At 30.3% G+C, this 14,691-nt stretch overlaps 1 protein-coding gene across 1 annotated transcript; it reads left to right on the top strand.

Moving 5' to 3' along the window:
- The first annotated feature begins 7,476 nt into the window (after window positions 1-7,476).
- LOC144561396 (uncharacterized) lies at window positions 7,477-8,636 on the top strand. Its single transcript, XM_078310362.1, has 2 exons — window positions 7,477-8,109; window positions 8,265-8,636. Exons 1-2 carry the CDS (start codon window positions 7,477-7,479, stop codon window positions 8,517-8,519), a joined length of 888 nt encoding a protein of 295 aa, XP_078166488.1. The 3' UTR covers window positions 8,520-8,636.
- Window positions 8,637-14,691: the final 6,055 nt, after the last annotated feature.

The raw sequence follows: 14,691 nt of genomic DNA, 5'->3' as shown, positions 1-14,691 counted from the left end.
AAAAGTGTCTCACTCTTGTTGCGGTCAACATACAAGCACAATGCAAAACACAGCAAGCAGTTCAGTGTATATAAGCACTTGGCTAACTACTAACATATGACATATTGAGTTTGATTTAGTGCGATTCAAATCAATTTCGAACCGAACTAGTTCGAAATTGAAGCAAGATTTAGAACTAAAAAGAAGAGTTTCGAACCGAGTCAGATTTAGTTCGAGTTCGATTCGAATAAATTTTGAAACAAACTAGATTTGATTAATTTCAGACTGAGTTGGTTTGATTCATTTCGTATAAAAAAAAATTTCAAATCAAACTCAATTAAATCACGAGCTACGAGCTTTTTGTGAAATTTAAAAAAATATTTTAAGGATTGTATTCTTCTGAGGCACTCGCTTGTCTCATGTTCGGAAGAAATTTTAAAAAATATTTTTTTGAAGAAAAGAAATTCAGAATTTTTTTACGAAATATGTTTGTGTTTAAAATAATTTTATAATTATGTGTTATTGTGAAAATTTTGTCTTATCCTAGTTTTTTTCTGACTAATTAGTCCCTAATTGTTAATTATTATAGAATTTAAAACTATATGTCATATAATTCACCGGTTGAAGTACCTTAATTTTGATACATGATCATGAACTCAAGCATATACATACTTATCCCCACACCTACATTCAAATTCAAATTTTCAATCTAACCTCTGTCAAATTTTGATTCTAAATTTACAACCATATCAAATATCCAAAATATATATACATAGGTGTGTGTGTGTGTGTGTATAACAGTCCAGTAAAATGCTTCCTGGTAACGTGAAAAGTGGAATATATATATTCATATATATTGTGAGTGAGGCTATGGTACTATGTATAGCGCATATTGGCTTGCATTATAAACTCAAATTTTTTATTTGAAAGTTTTAACGGTCGATCAAAACCGTTTAATATAATCTCAATATAAATATGTACTTGTAAACTAAATTTAACATTTTTAGAATTTTTTACTACATTAAATCACTTGATTTGAAAATTCTGGGCAATTCAAAAACAGTAATTTTCTACCAATTAAAAAAACAAATAGTAAAAAAATCTAAAATTTAGTTTGCTAGTATATATTCATATGGAGACCATGTTAAATGGTGCAAATTGATAATTAGTGTTTTGAAAACAGAAATATTTTATGTGGTCTCTTCAGAACCTAAAATTGTTTATAGTTACAAAAATTAGAGTGAAAGAATTGGTTATACTTCGTTTGCATTCTTAAACTCAAAGCAACATATTTTTTTTATACTAACTTTACAAATACAATGATTAAGCGTTTAATTAATTAGTATAGACTGAATGGTTTGAAACAATCATTCAGAAATATATTATGATCACCAGTGCTTAATAATTAGTTCTATCGACTGAATGATTTGAACAGGGGAGTATGTAAAGTAAATACTCTTCTTTATTTTTTATTTATATATTAATATTTTACTGATAAAACCTTAAATTTTTTTAATTTCAACTAAATATCTACGTAGTATTTTTTTTTATGAATAATTATATTATTTTCCTCACCCCTGTTCCTCCATTTATCCCTGCACTCTCTCTCTTAATATTAACTTCCTTAACTGTTATTTATCCCCCCATTTATTCCGTTAATAATTTTTATTTATCCCCGCATTAAATTATACTGTCTTTTAATAACAATCACCGCATTAATTATACTGTCCTTTAATAACAATCCCCGCTAATAAATATTTATTTGTTTATTGATATTGAAGAAAGTATTTATCATTGCTTGTAACAAGTATTTATCATAATGTCTGAGAAGTATTTATCATTGTTTCTGACGTAATGATACTTTGTTTTGATTAAACATTACTTATTGACAAGTTCGAGAAAGTATTTATTATTATTTCTGATAAGTATTTATCATTAATTCTGAGAAATATTTATCATTAATTGTCTCTGACATGATGATATATTTATTTGATTAAACATTACTTGTTGACAAGTCCAAGAACAAAGTTCAAAAAAATAATTATCATTATGTCTGAGAAGTATTTATCATTACCACTGACATGATAATATATTGATTTGATTAAATATTACTTATTAACAAATTCAAGAACAAATTATTCATTTTTGTATCGTCAAGTATTTATCCATGTAACATAAAATATTTATCTAAACTATTTAAGTCACAGATGTTTTACTAAAAGTTACAATTATGTCGAAGAAGTATTTATCCATGTAACATAAAGTATTTATTAATACTTACAAATTTAACATAAATACTTTTATGCTTCAATTTAAACACTAACAGTTTCTTACAGCTTATAAATATTGAGCGGTCCCCTCATGATTATTTTGAAAGTTTTTGCAATATTTTTTTGCGGGGATTGTTATCAGGATCCATATAATTATTAGTATACTTCAAAAAATTATCTCAAAATAAATGATACAGTTCATTCAGGATAATTTCGCCCTGAGCTAGCTCATTAGTAAATTTTTGTCACACATTTACTTCGAAAAATGTCCCAAAAAACCACACACTAGCACGAAATTTTGTTAACAAAAAAGTGTCAAAAGTTGTAATTTATAAAAACATTTGGAGCATGAATGTAAACAAAAATTATCTCTGTTAAGAAAGTTGATCTTCGTCCACCTTGCACTAAAATAAACCTCATTAATGTCTTAGTAAACTTAGAAAAGTCATAATGCTAACGCACATATTATTGAGTCAATGCCGTGTTTTTTACGGAGCATTAATTAAAATTGAATCGCGAGTTTAGTCCAATAATAATAATAACGAGAGGAATACATATTTAATTTTCGAAAATAACAGTTAAGAAATATTATATGTACTGAATTGTTTTAGCAAAAATCTAATAAAATTATTCAAATGATGATTTTTATTTTAAATTTTTTTTTGCAAAAGCTGTAAAATTGTGAGTGGAAATCAAACTCTAATTTTTTTCTAGCCAATTGTACTATTTCATTCTTTGAACTGCAAATTTAGTCCAATAATAATAATAACAAGAGGAATATGTATTTAATTTTCGAAAATAACAGCTAAAAAATATTATGTACTGAATTGTTTTAACAAAAATCTAATACAATTATCCAAATGATGATTTTTATTTTGAAAAATCTTTGCAAAAGCTGTAAAATTGTGAATGAAAATCAAACACTAAATTTTTTTCGAGCCAACTATGCTATCTCATTTTTCTCATCCAAATGATACAACAATACGTCACAAGTAGGGGTGTTTATCGATTCAGTTCGGTTGAAATCAATCCGAATTAGGCGAACCAAAGTTATAATTCGGTTTTCAAAGTAGAACCGAACCAAACCGATTTAGCATTGCAACTAAACCAAACCAAACCAAAGTTTTATTTCGGTTTGTTCGGTTCAAACCGAAATATATTAATTGTTTTATTTAAAGTAATTGATTTATAATAAATCGAAGTATATTAAGAAATAAACCGGGGCATTAAGAAATAAATTGTGATATTAAGAAGTAAACCGAAGTATTTAAAGCAATTGATTATGAAATAAACCGGGGTATTAAGAAATAAATTAGGACGGTCCTTATCAAATTCATAATATATAAAAGTTCGGTCGGTTCGGTTATTTCGGTTTGGAAAATTTTCAAACCGAATCGAACTGAAGTTATAATTCGGTTTAAAAAGCAAACATAACCGAACCGTTTAGTCTAAACTAATTCGGTTCGGTTCAAAACCGATTAAACTAGACCCAATGAACACCCCAAGTCACAAGAAACCAAGCATTTTCTAGTATCTTATTTTTAACGGATATACTTTACATGTAAGCACTTATTTATTTGCACATTTTATTTAAAATGAGCATTAGTTTCAAAATAAGCATGAACTTCTACTCTGTAAATTGTTAAAAAAAAATTCTATTTTAGTTCAAACATGCAAGTGTAAATTTTTGCATGAATAATAGATTGGAGGTGAAGTCACTAACCATTTAATATCTTTTTTAATTTTAAAGTTATAACTTTTTATAAAAAAAAATATTTATTATTTTTTGTCACTAAATTGAAGAACGATTTTCGTATGAAAATCTAAAATGTCTCCGTTGAAAATAAAGTATATATAAATAGATTCATTTTCTTAAAATGGTTTCTTTCATTGTATGAATTCGGCGTGACTGCTTAATGGACTCACACAAAATAAGAAAAATGAAAAAAAAAGAAATTCAACAAGTCAAAACTGTCAGAGTCATGCATGAATCCTCCCTTGGACTTCTCACTTTGAAAAATTGAAACTTTTAAAATTAACAGTGATTGACATCCGAAAAAAAGAAGATTATTTCAATTTCTCTGCGTGGAATTAACAAACATTAATAAACATGTAAATCTTTTTTTTTAAGATAATCTACTTATAATTTTGTTGATAAAAGACATATTTACAATTTACAAATGACTATAATTTTTAAATCTATTCTATTATTCTCATAAAATCATCTAAACTAATATAATATTCTAATCCTCTCATAAGATACCTTAATCATCATCTCGCTCCACGATCAGATCCGCTTCTTCGACCACCGCCGCGTTCTGACGACAATCGGATCTACTTACAGTCGCGCTCCAATCGAGATGTTGATCACTCTAATACTTTAATCGCCATCTCGCTCTACGATCAGATTGGCTTCTTCAACCGCCGCCACGCTCCAATGAAGATCAAATCTAATCACCGTCGCCAGGGGCGGATCCACTGTAGCACAGGGGGGTTCAGCTGCCCCCCACTGGATTTTTCAAAATAGTGCTAAAAATATGCTTTTCGGACCTCTGCCCCTCCCTGGAATTCAAATTGCCCCCTTGTAGCCCATTCTGGAATTCTAATAGACGGAACGGAGCTCATATAAACTCTGAGCGAAACAAATTAGCAGAGCCCAAATAGGCGCTGATCCCAAATATCGAAAATTAGTTGAACCAAAATATTTTTTTTTTAATTCAAAGGCAGAGGCTGCCAAGTTGAACCAAAATGTTGATTTCAAATGCCCTATAGATGTTGAATTGTTGATTTTTTTCAAGTAATTTAGGATTTTTTTTATAATGATTGGTAGTTTTTTTTTGTTATGTTGAATTATACCCGATAAGCTATTGGATTTGAACCCGATAAGCTATTTGCATCCGATTATTGCCCCGCCCTGACAAAAATCCTGCGTCCGCCCCTGACCATCGCACTCTAATCGAGATAAAAACTTTACGCTCTGAACTTCGATGATACTGCACTTTTGGCTCTGATCGACTCTAATCGGCTCTGTTCGACTCCGGTTCCTCTCCTCTCCCTCATTCTCATCTCCGCTGAAGAAGATCGAATTGAGAGAGAGGAGGTGTTGCTTTAGAATGAAGATTTTAGGAAGTGAAAATGGTAGAATCGAATGAAGTGAGAAGAAGGGGAGTCAGAGGAGAGTCGCGGTTGTTAAAAACCCTAGGTTTTCATGAATCGCCAAACATGTAAATCTTTCATGCATCCATAAATCCATGGTTACGTATTGAATATTGTTCGTTCGAATTTGAACTGAAATTTTTATTTATAGCATAAGAAAAAAAATAAACCAAATTATTCCAGAATTTTGGAAATTCAACGAATTCTCAAGTCGTAGAGACATTTGATGGATCCAAAGACTGGGGTTCACCAAATATCCCTATGGCTCCAGCCAGAGGTCCGTCAAACGGTTTGGCGGCCCCAATTTTTTATTATTTTTAAAAAAAAAATTATTAACTAAAAAATAAAAATAAAAAGTGGTTTCTATGCTAGCGAAGGATTGCTAAACTTGGGCCCTTTTTTTATTTTTTTAGTTAATAATTTTTCTGTAAAAAAAAGTTGGGGCCGCTAAACAACGGCGGACTTCAAACTGAAGCCGCAGGGGCATTTGGCGGCCCCCAGTCTTTGGGGCTACCAAACTATATAACGGTCTCGGTATTATTAGAAATCTAATCAACAGAAGTGTTTTGGTTTATTTTTTTTATTATGGTATAAATAAAAATTTCAGAAATCTGAATGTGTATTTGAATTTTTGTGAAATTAGATATTCATATACATACAGTTTGGGGTTCAGCATCTCTGTAGGAGAAGAAAATCGGGCCAGCATCTCTTTAGGAGAATTTATTCTTGAAGCACAATTTCTAGGCTAATATTTTGTTATTTTTTTAGTGTAGAGATTAGAGAACTTGCAGGTTGGAGAATTTGTTGCAAGCGTTATATCTCCGTCTCTTTAATTCCAAAAATCTTATGCATAACATAACCTGCCATGTTTCTCTTTTGTTTTTCTTTTACAATGAGAGGGTATAATTGTCATTTTAATTTTTAAAATAACTAAATCATGAGTTAAATAAATAAAAGAGAATAAAGGAAAATATGTTAATTTTTTGTGAGGATATTGGATATTATTGTGTTTTGATGGGAAAATAAGGTATTTTAAAAGTTTTTATGGGTACACTAGAAATTTTTTCTTTATTTTTTATTTATATATTTATATTTTACTGATAAAACCTTAATTTTTTTTTAACTTCAACTAAATATCTACAGAGTAAATTTTTTATTATATCAACAGGCTTGTTTGTCGTACATAATGTTATAAAATATCTTAGATCTCTCAGCATAAACAAATATATCTACAAGCAGCTGATTAAAAAAATGAATCCAAGTAATCATTTATATATATATAAGGATTTGACCTTAGTACGACATTAATTTCAATGAAAATTAATGCATGCATCCAAAGCCATCATCTTGTATATATTTGCAGAATGAGGCTATATATGGAAATTAATACATCCAACGACCAACGCCACATATGTGTGTGTGTCATATATTACGGTAAATTGATAATATCTATATTATAGATTAATTCATGCTATGAATTTATATATATTATTTTTTTATTTTAAATAGATGATTCAAAACGTTAAATGTGATATTTATATAAAAATATATTGAAAGACCAAATTTAATTTACAATATATTTTAGAATATTTATACTATCATGCACTTTAGATAAGTATAAAATTACTGTTTTCGAATGATCTCAAAATTTTAGATCAAATTTTATCAAGCTAAAATAAAATAGTAAAAATATTATAAATGTTATGAAATTTGAGCTCCAAATATATTTTTTCATATGAATATTATATTTTTTTTCAATATATTTTCATATGAATATCATATTTAACAGTTTAAATATATTGTTAGAATTAAAAAAATATATATATACATATGATTCTTATTTTTTCTAAAAAAAATAAAAATATGAATTCATAACACATATATACATTTTTGTACTCATTATTCAAGAATGCACTCTTTAACAATCCGTCTGTAATATTCCTTTTTGTATAAAAATCTATATATAAAAAAAAATCTAAATTTTCACCGATCACAAATCCCCTCTTACTTTCTCCTCCTGCTATATATATAATAGCACCATTCTCACACCTTCCACACCATCTCTCATGCCATGGATACTCTATCCACTTTGATCACCTCCAAACCCAATTGCTCCTCTTTCAAAACAATCTACTCAACTATACTGTGCATCGCCACCTTCTCTTCTCTCCTCCTACTCCGCTACTCTCCCCTCGTTCTCTGGTTCGCAGCCAACGCCATTATATTCTCAGTATACAAGCTTTCTTCATCCCGGCATCCAAACCACTCGGACCCACAAGCTGACTCGGTACACCCGATACTTGCATCCCTTCCTTTGGACAGGTGGCATGATTATTTATCCCCTCATGCTGAGCGAGGTCCTAGAGAGAAGGAAGTAATAACACATGTAAATACAGTTGAAGAAGACGGTAAGAAGGTGTCCACAAATGAGAAAAATATGGCCGGAAACACGTGCAAAGCGATCATGATGCGGTGTTCTGATGATCTATCCTCTCCTCCTGAGACTCCAGGGCTGAGAAAGAAGGAAGTAACACATGTATATACAGTTGGAGAAGAGGATCAGAAGGTGACAAAGGAGAAAAACATGGACGACACGTGGAAGGCGATCATGATGCGGCGTTCAAGAGCTTCAGCGCGGAAGCCATCACTCAGGAAAAGTGACACATGGGAGAGGAGCCAACGGCGTCTGCAGAGAGCAGATGAGGTATAATATATAGATCATTTGATGTTTTAGATAATGATCAGATCTTCATGTTATGATTAATGGAAACATCGAACTTATTAAGGCGCCCCTTAATATGCATATGTATCATGTTATGATTACATAGCGAATCGTGAACTAAGCTTAGTAAATAACAGGTTGGAATGAAGCCAGAGCTGAAGAAGTCGGCCACTTACAAGGACGGAAGAGAAGAACCAGAAGCACATGACCAGCAAATGGAGGAGACAGCAAGCAAAGAAGATACAGGCTGGAGAACTAGAGATGTGTTGGTGGTGGCCAACGGTGATCTATTCACACGTGTTGAGAACTTCATCAAGAAACAACACGACAACCTCCGCCTCCAGCGCCAGGAATCAGAGTACCGTCGCTTCTTAGAACGCTTCCGCAAATAAATAATGTTAAACTATAAATGAAAAAAAAATTAATAAGGTAGCAGCTATCTAAGTGCTTTATCAATCTTGTGTTTTGTTTAGTTTATCATACACTGTGTTTTTGTAGATTAAAATAGAATGGTAAAAATGTATAGAATGTTGTAAAATATGAACTGGCAGACCAAATGCTCGTAGAATTATAAGAATGAAATTAAGGGTGGATTATTACAGTTCATAAATCTTCTCTAGTTGTTAAATTTTTTAGAGTGTGTGTGTATATACTGATTCTGTTTAATTAATTGTTTAGTATTAATGCATGGCATGCCTAATTAATTACCCATTTCACCAAGGTGCTTGCTAAAAAGATGCAGCTATATGCCTCTCTTCTTTCTCAAAAAAAAAACTACATGCATGCCTCTCTTTTTTCAGTATATATAAATTAATTAAGTTATCATCTGTTGAAGGAATTCAACTTTTCTGTTAAAAATATGGCTGTGAAAATTACAAGGCCCATGTTGTTGATATAATGATATTACTCGTCTGTTTAAACTTATAGTTTGCATGCAAATATCCGAGTTCTATCACATGATTGATTTCAAATATTAATGACCAATATAGTGCTATGCTTATGTTCCTCTGCCTCCTATATTTTGCAAATAATTTCAACTTTTTTGATGTGATACCCTAGGGGTGGCAAAAAAAATTCCTAGTTTGTGATTTGACTTGAGTTTAGTTCGATTCGATATTAGTTTGTTTTGAAATAAATCAAATCTAGTTCGGTTCGAATCTTATTCAAATCAAACTCAAATTGGATAATTCGTTTGAAATTAATTCGCGAACTATTTAGGTTCGAATCTCAAATAATACAACTAACGGATTCAACCATTAATTTTAATAATGCAAAAAACCAAACTTATATCATAACTCAAAATTGTTAATATAATAGTAACTCGTAATAGAAAAGTATTTCAGCAGCGTAACAAACTAACATTGGAATAAGTTCCATTTGACTAGATCCATGTCATGATTTTAATCAATCTAGCAGTGTAAAAGGTAAGAAAATCTTAAACTAGCCTATAATACATTAGTGTGAATACCATGTGAGTTTTGTCTCGTGAGAAGAACACTAATGCATAAATTACCGGTATAACTAGAGCTGTTAAAAAAATTTGTAGTTCATAATTTGATTGACTTCGATTTGAAAAATGTGTAGTTCGCAATTAATTTGATTTGAAATAAATCAAACCCAGTTTGATTCGAATCTTATTCAAACTCAAACTCAAACTAAAATAAGTTTGATTCGGTTCGATTCATTGCCACCCCTGTGATACCCCTTTGATTCGGTGCGATTCATTTACCATAAATTAGCTAACAAGTAGATGGGGAGGGGGGCGAGCCGGCGAGGTTTACTAGAAGCTAGGGATATATAAAAGTATTATCCTGAACCATTTGTGAGTGGAGGTGGTTGTACAATCATTTTTATAGCCCATAATTAATTAAAGTGATTGACACCTGATGGTTTTAGTAAGTAACATAATATAAAAGAAACTAGCTAGGAATGATGAAACGTTAATTGTTTGCTCTTCGATAATATATTGCTAGGGATTGTTTACCTTAATTACCTATATGAGCATCTGAATTTTGTACATGAGTGACAAAAAGAACGCTTGCACTAGTAATTTGACACTATTTTTTTGTCTTTTACTCCATAATCAATTGCTACATCATCCACCTTAAATTTATTTAATTACTTGCCTAATGATCAATAAGTAGTTGTAATAATCAAAAGTTGCTTGGGAAACAAAAGGACCACACAAAATCTTCCAAAAAAATATATACATATTGAAGTGCTACAATACTTAATAAAAAAAAAAGTGGAGTGAGATATGATAATTTGCAATGAGCACATCGCTATGTGCTGTGGATCCATATCTTAGTTTTTAAAAAATTTAAAGTTCAAACAGTTGATCCAAATAATATATACTTATAGAGCAAATTTAATTTATTTTAGAATTTTTTTACTCTAGAAAACCTCTACTTTCGAATGGTCCAAAATCTGTAAATACAGTTATTTTTCTACCTATCTAAGAGCATCTACATCTCAACAACTCAAATGATCGAGTTTCTAAATAACTGTTAATCACTTTTTAAAAATTAAGATCTTTAAAATTTCTAACTCTCACATCTCTAAAATTAATTTTAAAGTTCTATTAAGCCACGTCATCAATAAATTATAAAGGAGAAATAATTTGAGCCAATCATTTAGTCAGCATGGAGTTTATAAACAGTTTCTTAATAAGAAACTCTCTCATATCCCTGAAACTGAATTAAAAACTACCACATTAGATTATGAACTCTCATAATACCAGAGATGTAGATGCTATAAAGAATAATAAAATAATATAAAAAGTATAAAACTTCATCTCCAAGTATATACATTCACATACGAAATCATGTTGAATATTTGGATTGATTATTTGAACTTTAAAAACAAAAATATGAATTCATAGTCCAGGCTTATGTGCAATTTGCATAGTACCATAACCTCACTTGGGGCTGTAAATGAGCTGAGTTTGAGCGAGTTACCTCCAACTCATGCTCGACTCATTTAGTAAATGAGCGAGTCAACTCGAGTTGGGATGTCAATAACGAGCTATAAAGCCAACTCGAGTTTAGCTCATTACCAACTCGAGTTGGCTTACAACTAGTTTATAACTCATTTAACCAGTCAATTTTCTTAGTTATAGTTATATACTAATAAGAGTTTATCTAAATACAAACAATAATCAAATGATTTAGTAAGAGTTAATTAAACACAAACAATTCAAAAATAATTAACAAAACAAAAAAATCCAAACAGCATGCAACTTAGAAGTCATTTAGAAGTGAATAAGATTTATTGTGACGAATTTTGTGTAACTTGAGTTGCTAATGAGCGAGTTAGGGTATGCTCAAACTCAGCTCATTTATTAAACGAGTCAACCAACTCAAGTTGAAATTGACTCGAGTTGTAAATGAGCGAATTAAAGCGAGTTACGAGTTTGAGCGGTTTTGTACGGCCCTAACCTCACTCAATAAAAGTGCTTAAAATAGAAAGCCACAGTCATCGCGGTAAATATTTTATTAAATCAATGATCAGCAACAACTGCAAGTTGAACTAGACTGAACCACTTGGGTTAAGTTTCTTCACCAGGAGGCAATCGTTTCTTGCATGCGCAGTGTGTGTGTGTATATGCCTATATATTTACGAACAACCGGTGGCATGAATGTGACTAGCTACTATCAAAACAAACCTTTCACATCTCTACTTGTTTTCATCCTCTCGGTACTTCTTATTTAGACATTCTATTTGCTTTTCTAAAGATGTGGATGGACATAGAATAGGTAGCTAGTTAAATTAGGTCCTGTGCCATGTTCTGATTTGGAAATTAATTAGGAGGTAGTTGAGCTCGGAAAAAAAAAATTATTCCTCAAAAAAAAAGCTCGGAAAATAGGCTTTACAGAGAAAATTGACCATTTTGGGGCTATATAATTCGTGATATATATATAGTTGCTATAGAGATAAGCTACGGTGAGTTGCGAAGTAAAATGTGTTTTTACTTTACGCCGTATTTTTATTTTGAAAGTCCAAACGACCGATCCGAACCGTTAGATGTGATCTCCATATTGAAATGTGCTTGGAGACCAAATTTTACATTTTTTGGAATTTATTTACTATTTATTAAGCAATTTTGAAAACTGCTGTTTTGCTTTGAACAGTAAAAAACAGTAAAAATTTCTGGACCATCGGATCAGCGATTTTCAAAATTGCTTAATAAATAGTAAAAAAATTCCAAAAAATATAAAATTTGGTCTCCAAGCACATTTCAATATGGAGATCATGTTGAACAGTTCGGATCGGTCGTTTGGATTTTCAAATCGCAAATTATGAGTGTGAAGTAAAATAGTCGCTTTATTTCGCAACTCACCGTAGCCCATCTCTTATGTCATTGAGATTATTGCAATTGGTGCACTACCAATAACGAGCAAGGATTAGTACATGGCAATGCGCATGATTACCTGAATAATAATTTTTTAAGTTAATTTAAATAAAATTGCACAGAACAAAACAAAAAAATTGTTTTAAAATATATAAATAGCCTATTAATTTGAATATCATTTGATAATACATTAAGACTGCTAATTTTGAACCATTAGAACTTCAAAGACTTCATGTTAAACCTTGCCATTTTTTTATAAACTTGATAAATATAAATCATGTTTATAATGATGAATATTTAAATTTGATTTTTAAAGATTGTTAAAATTATAAAAATAATAATAATAATAAATGCCAAATTATCCCTCTCAAAGTTCAATTTTTCTCTATTTTTGGCTCTTTTCGAGTATCCATTTGAATTAATGAAAACTAAGCTTTAATATCTTACAATTAAATAGTATTTTAAATTTCTGACAATAGCTTGACTTGGTCAGGGCCAATTTAAATATTAATGTGAGTTGACCGGTGACGACTCTTGAAACTTGACACGGAGGCAACTAAGGGTGCAAACGGATCAGATACGGATCAGATAGTGGTAAAATCATATCCGTATCCGTTTTTATTTTTCAAATACATATTAGACGGATACGGATCAGATATAGAATCTGTAGATATATACATAAATAATTTTATAATATATATATATATATATATATATATATATATATATATATATATATATATATATATATATATATATATATATATATATATATATATATATATATATATATATATATATATATATATATATTAAATGAGGAGGGTTCCAATGCCTCATTTTTTTTATACCTCATCATACTTCATATTTTATATCTTTATTTTCTTCATATTCAAAGTCTAAATTGTCGATCCGAACCGTTCAACATGATATCCATACTAAAATATGATTAGGGATGAAATTTTATATTTTTTGGAATTTTTTTGTTATTTTTTAAGATGGGTAGGAAATCATTGTTTTTTGAACGGTTCAAAAATAGTGATTTTGTACCTATCTTAAAAAATAGCAAAAAAATTACAAAAAATATAAAATTTCATCTCCATGCATATTTTAGTATAAATATTTTATTGAACGGTTCGGATTGACAATTTGGACTTTGAAAACGAAAATATAAAATATGAGGTATTTTGAGGTATGAAAAAAAATGAGGCATTGGAACCCTCCTCATATTAAATTATATGATATATATCTATTGTTTGGATACGAATTATTAAAATTTAAAATTATATATGTATATGTATCCGTATCAAATTTTCGGATACGGATCCGGATCGGATATTATCCAATCCGTTTGCATCCCTAGAGGCAACTGAAGTACGAGTTTACTGATTATTCAAAAGAAAAGAAAAAATAAAGAGGATTGGTACACATTATTAATTCAATATGAAATTTTGAAGCCCAAAATTCCCGGGATGATAGTTTAGGGGTCTAATTCCCGGGATATTATCCAAGCTATCTTACTTACCTAACAATAGATTACAAATCTAAGTTGAGTGAAAATAAGCATAAATTCTTGATCTGTTGGATCCACTGATTCAGCTTGATTTCATGCGCCACTTAATTGCAACATAATTATTTAACACTCAGTTGCTACATACATAGCAATCTTCTATGAGTGAGGCTATGGTACTATGCATATTACGGATTGGGCCGTAATACGGATCAATATTTTTATTTTCAAAATTCTAACGATCGATCCGAACCGTTCAACATGTTCCACATATGAATATGTACTTGCAGACCAAATATTATATTTTTTTTGAATTTTTTTACTATTTTTTAAGATAGTTAGAAAATCACTTGATCTAAAAATTCTAGACCATCCAAAAACAGTGATTTTCTATGTATCTTAAAAAATAGTAAAAAAATTCTAAAAAATATAAAATTTGGTCTGCAAGTACATATTCATATGGAAAATATGTTGAACGGTTCGAATCGACCGTTAGGATTTTGAAAATAAAAATATTGATCCGTATTATAAACAAAATCGTAATATGCATATTACCATAGACTCACTCATCTTCTATTCACGAGGTAGGTACATCATACATGTCTATATGTACTTCGTGAATGGAAATTTCAAAACAAACCAAAACACCCTGATTTTGGGAGAGTTTCACATCTACCCGGCCGCCAAGTCAATCTACAGTCTT

This window comes from Carex rostrata, chromosome 11 (assembly GCF_964058835.1).
Source record: "Carex rostrata chromosome 11, lpCarRost1.2, whole genome shotgun sequence".
Taxonomy (NCBI): domain Eukaryota; kingdom Viridiplantae; phylum Streptophyta; class Magnoliopsida; order Poales; family Cyperaceae; genus Carex; species Carex rostrata.
The sequence above is the reverse complement of the archived record's forward strand: the minus strand, read 5'-3'. Positions and strand labels throughout refer to the sequence as shown.

What these genes read in the sequence shown, in the direction of transcription:
- LOC144561396 (XM_078310362.1), top strand. Translation starts at nt 7,477, where the DNA reads ATGGATACTCTATCCACTTTGATCACCTCCAAACCCAATTGCTCCTCT. An exon ending in GTCTGCAGAGAGCAGATGAG is followed by an intron (nt 8,110 to 8,264) that starts GTATAATATATA and finishes AGTAAATAACAG; the next exon opens with GTTGGAATGAAGCCAGAGCT.